This window comes from Topomyia yanbarensis, chromosome 3, assembly GCF_030247195.1.
Source record: "Topomyia yanbarensis strain Yona2022 chromosome 3, ASM3024719v1, whole genome shotgun sequence".
NCBI classification, from domain to species: Eukaryota; Metazoa; Arthropoda; class Insecta; order Diptera; family Culicidae; genus Topomyia; species Topomyia yanbarensis.
This window is the reverse complement of record NC_080672.1, coordinates 287,967,554-287,973,037: the sequence shown is the minus strand read 5'-3', so window position 1 is coordinate 287,973,037 and position 5,484 is coordinate 287,967,554. Positions and strand designations below refer to the sequence as shown.

The 5,484-nt window shown below is 40.1% G+C and overlaps 1 protein-coding gene across 1 annotated transcript; it reads right to left on the bottom strand.

The window, feature by feature from the left end:
- Window positions 1–345: 345 nt before the first annotated feature.
- On the bottom strand, window positions 346–3,891 carry LOC131690519 (SWI/SNF-related matrix-associated actin-dependent regulator of chromatin subfamily E member 1). Its single transcript, XM_058976360.1, has 3 exons — window positions 3,754–3,891; window positions 2,422–3,697; window positions 346–1,253 (listed from the first exon to the last, which is right to left on the bottom strand). The coding sequence occupies exons 2-3, from the start codon at window positions 3,671–3,673 to the stop codon at window positions 493–495; spliced, it is 2,013 nt and encodes a 670-aa protein (XP_058832343.1). The 5' UTR covers window positions 3,674–3,697; window positions 3,754–3,891; the 3' UTR covers window positions 346–492.
- Window positions 3,892–5,484: the final 1,593 nt, after the last annotated feature.

Below are 5,484 nucleotides of genomic sequence, written 5' to 3'. Positions count from 1 at the left end.
GCTTTTAGGCCGTAATCATATGTTTGTCGAGATATGCGTTAATCGAGTAAAAAAAGACATCACTATGTATAATAGGAAAATTCACCCTGATCATTATATTTACAATTTCTTCGCGAACGAAGCTTAAATTCATAAAATAAGAGAAAAAAGACTCGATTATTTGGGTGATTCGGTTATCCGGGGTGAGATTTTTTTGAAATCCCTGGATAATCGAGTCCGACCTGTATCGTTAAGTGTATCCAAACTGCATGTAATATGCTTGATGATTGCAATATCGTCAAAACCTTCAAACTACCTAGGGGAGGGCATGTCGAACATCAGAAATATTAAAATTAAATACAATAATTAATCCAAAATGTTTTATTTTCGTCAATTGCCTCGACATAGTTGTAATGATTGTTGGTGTCATTTAATATTATTTATTTGAAGTAGTAAAAGATGCATATTTAGTTTCATTTAATTTTAATATGTGGACAATTCCTAACGCCAACTTTAGTCGTCATGGGTTGCTTTCTTTTCGGCGTCTTTCTTGCTAGATTTCTTCTTCTTGGAAGGTGTTTTCTCCGGTTTTTCAGGCTTTTCAGGAGCTTCGCTTTCTGCAGAATGCCCACCAGCTGGACCAACAGGCGGTGTTTGTGGGGGACCTCCTGGAATTGGTCCACCTGTACTACCAGCGGTGGCCGGCGGGGGTCCACCCGGTGCCGGCCCTGGACCGTACGGCGAGTGCTGATGATGACCATCACCTGCAGGTCCATGATGTGGATCAGCTCCATAGTGGCCCATAGGTCCACCGTGACCAGGACGAGGCGGACACGGCATATACTGACCGGGTGGCGGTGGCGCATACTGCTGATGATAGGGGTAGTGACCGTACTGGGCGTAGGATTGTGGATGGGTACCATATCCACTAGGAAGATAGTATGGGCGAGGAGGACCTGCGTGGGGATATCCAGGATATCCCGAGTGGGATGGCATTCCTGGGTGTGGTTGCATGTGTGGTGGCATGTGATGACTAGGCGGTGGAGGCGGAGGACCTTGATGATGGGGGACGGTAACGTTCGGTGGAGGAACGTGGGATTCAGCGCTGTGTGATGGATATGGCGATGAAGGAGCAGATGTTGGAGCTGCAGCAGCGTGGTGATGAGGTGGTGGAGGAGCTGAAACTGGAGGCGGAGGTGTAGCAGCAACTGGCGGAATTTCAGGTTTTGGTTCCGGTAGAACCGGAGGATGACTTGCTGGTCCACGGTAATGTTCTGTGGATTAAATAATGATTAGTGGCATAAATATTGCAAAAACATTATATATATATTTTTTCCGCGCCTAGTTTTTGAGTTTTGCCAAATCCCTTTTTTCGTGATCTGTCTGACTGCGCTTTTGCTCAGTTCGACTTAAACGAAGACTACATACCTTGATATGTAATCTTCGCATTAACACATGGTACGATCCTAAAACCAGCCACGGTGTCCTAAAACCGTTAACAAAAAAATGACCATAAATTTGGCTTGCGGCATTCGAAAGATACAGTATCCAAGCATCTTCTCAGTGAATTTCAAAATGATCCATCGAGAGATTCGAGAGATATGGCGATTTGAAGTTTTCTGATACGTTTTATAAGGCTACCATCAAACACCCACGGGTTTGGTCCAATCTCCATAAACAAAAAAATATTTGTCTACTTTTTTAGCACACGGAATTCGAAAGATATAGTAATCAAGTATATCTCCTGCATGTTTGAAAATATTTCATCAACGGAATCGCAATTTATAACGGTTTGGATGTGGTATGCGGTCATAGATGGGTTTTATACCAGACTTCAAGCGTGAATCCATGTTTGTCCATTGACTATTTAGATCGTTTGTACGTGTCGCGATTTTTAATGGAAAACCTTACCATTTAATTACATAGATATAATGTACAAAAGGTGTTATTTATATGGTGCACTGAAAAAATATGAAAATAGCGTTGTCTACCAAACATTAAATATAATGTGTAAATTAGAAAAAGATAAAAGTTGGAATGTTTACTTCAAAAGGCCATATCTCTATGGTTTGTTGACTGATTCTGTATCTTTCGAATGCCGTGCCAAATTTATGGTCATTTTTCTGTTAATAACGGTTTTAGAAACACCGTGCAGCTGTCAACATACGTTTGGATGAGAATAACTACGAACCGTTCCTCATCAAGCATCGTTGACAGATTGTACTACATGTACCCAATGTCTAACAAATTATCTGGAAATTCAGCTCAAAATGTATTTTCATAGTTCATTTTAACGCCCTAGTCATGTTTATAATTTCGTTGGCTGTCTATCATGACTTCATGTTTCTATATATATACACACGAACAAATTCGTCTTCTCGGAAATGTTACTCGATGTGATAGATTTTTTGTAAGTGAACGCATAAAAAAGCATGTACTCACCCGGAGGAGGAACGATGGCTGCAACAGAAGGAGCACTCTGCGGTGTTTGTTCCATCATTGGTGCCTTATGATCCACTTGAGATTCCTTGGCCATTTCTTCCTGAGCATTGTGCTCGGATGTAATCAGCTTAGTCTCATCTTCCGCTCCCAGTAGTTCCTCTCTGTCATCTTTCTTTGTCACTGGACCGGACTCTAGCGGTGGCCTTGCTTCAGCGTCTGATTCAGAACGAGATTCTTCCATCGGAATAACGGTACCTTCTCCTGCATGATCGTCCTGTTTAATAGCTGTAGGAGCTGCTACCGAAGGTTTCTGCTGATCCTCGCTAGTTCGTAAACGCTCTCGTTTTAACATCTCGTACTGACGGTCGACCATTTTCTGGAACGTTTCGTCGTCAACAGCTGGTTTGCAATGCTTTTTCAGTTCGTCTTGAAACTGTTCGCTTGATTCGACAAATTTACGTTTCCGTGTTTCAAACTTTTCCTCAATCAACTGCAATTCATGCTGTAATTTCATTTGATGCATTGCTAGTGACTGCACCTGTCTTTTAAGAACATGCATTCGTTGTGTTGTAACAACCGAACGAACGTCTGGAACAACCGCATCGGAAAAAATCTCATTTATCAAACGATGATTGCGAGAAAATCTTGCATATGCAACATGCTTGAAAGAATATCCATCATCCTGATCCTCCTCGTCTTCGGCTGGCTGTATATCAATTCTACGATCCTGTTGGCCGCTCTTAGAACTGGACCGAGTAGGCTCATGACCATCACCGTCGCCGCCAGGCTTAGCTTTATTCTTCGCAGTCAAATAGGCCAGATATGCAGGCGAGCTGTGGTAAGCCTTGAGATTCTTCTCATATTCCAATTTTTCCGCCTCGTATTCGGTTATGTATTCTTCCTTGTCCTTTTCCGGCAAATCACGCCACTGTTGTCCTATAATCTTCCCGACTTCCCAAAGCTTGAGATCAGAATTGGACGCCTTGATCGAGTCCCAAACCTTCCGCGAGTAGCGCATGTAAGGTGTCAGTGGTTTCTCTGGTGCCTTCGGAGGTTTTATAATTTTCGCTTCTGCAGTCGTTGTCGTTTTACCCAATTTTTGTGGCGTAAAAGCAGGATTGCCCTGAGGGCTATGCATAAACGGACTTGAAGTGTCAGGTTTACGATTTTCCGAGCTAGACCCGGACGGGCGTAGCCGTTGCGTGGTGGGTGTCGACACCGGTGAATGTTTGTAGTTAGATGGAAGCGCCATTTTGGATTCCAGGTTGAAAGAAAGCTACGGACGTTGTTAGATATTGTGATTCTCGGTTAATAAAATGTATATTTACAAACCTATTGGATAAACGATATCCTTGCAGATCGGATTTGTGTTAATATTAACTGCACAATATTAATGCTTAAAATTACAATTAGAAACAGTTTTAACGCTGTAACGAAGAAAATGCGACACTTTGTTGACAAGTATGAAGAAACAAGATGCTTCAATGATTAAAGGTTAGCCAACTTTTGCGATGCATGTGTGTTTGTTTGTCCACGCAGAGATGCCAGGTACTTTTTTCAAAAGTCTGCAATAATAATTTTAAGTCTGGGAAGAACAAAAAATGTCAGGAAAGCTAGTGTAACCAAAAGCCTTTATATTCAAAAATCTGCAAATATCTGCAACAAAACATAAAAATCTGCAAATATCTGCAACCAAACTAGAAAATCTGCAAATATCTGCGTCATCCAAAAAATCTGCAGCTTAAATTAAAAGTCTGCGAATTTGCAGACTTGTCTGCAAATCTGGCATCTCTGTATTGGATTTGACTAATAGATGGCACACGTAAGTGCTGCACGGTAAAAAAAAACTTTACCCATTTTATGTATTCAAATTGCCCATTTTCGGAAGTTATTCGAGCTGTCAAAAAATGGGTATTTTTTTGTTTCTAACAATGAGTACTTTTTATCCATTTCACAACTATTCGATGAGGTAATGTCAATGGGTATATTGATCTTGATAATGGGTGAAAAATCCTTAAGCATTATTTCAAGCAAGTTAACCTGCAAACTAAGGATCGTAGTGGAACCTGCAGATTATCGCCCTGCATCGGAGTCCGTGGCGGAAATGGAACATTTCGGCAATGCTTCGAAAACAACGTCTGTTTAGACTACTGAGGATGTTAAAAATATGCGCCAGTTCGGCATTTTTAGAGCAACCAAAAGATCCAGCCATCAAAAATATATCCAGCTGGCGGTTTTATTTTGTTAAGTAGTTTTAGAATAGGATTTCTATCTAGATTCCTATACTTTTATAAGGAAACAATAATGTAAAACGAATGTTATTTTATGTTTTTTTTAAATTCAGAAATAATTCTATTGACAGTATTTTTCATTTTGGCGCGAATTTCATGAATGGGTATTTTTTACGCATTTTGTTGTAGCAGTTCTGCGAAAAATAATGGGTGAAACATACCCAGTAGAGTGGGACATGGTTATATGAAAAAAAATAAAATTTCGCTCCGAGTAACTTTTTGGGTCCCATTTGGCTCCCAGAACAATTCTGCAAATTTTTAGTTCGATCGGTGAAACTATATTTTTGCGCCCACGGTTTAAAGTTTACGTGGGATTTTGTATGGGGAAAACGTCTTTTACCAATTAATTCTTCCAAGAGTCGCTCGTTACCTTCTAAAAATAAATAGATGTCTGATTTTTACAGGAAATTTGCCAAGGAAACAAAGTCTAGAAGACCACGAAACGATCTGATGCTTGTGGAAAAAGTTATTAAGCAAAATCCGATTGATGCCCTGAAGATCAATGAAAATTTTACTTTTCATAGCATCACTGATGCTGACGGTCGAATTATATACAACATCTTTAACTTCCTCTTATTATGTACAAAATAAGACTCAATTTATCCCTCAAAACTCTTGCGAAGTGGCCAAACAGTATATATAAATGATTTAGACACATTTAGAGAAGATCAAAACAAAATTGCATATAATTGGACAATAAACAGCAGTGGTGCTAGAAAAAATGAATATATTATCAATCGTCAGAGCATCAAGTGGTTTCAGTTTAATAACT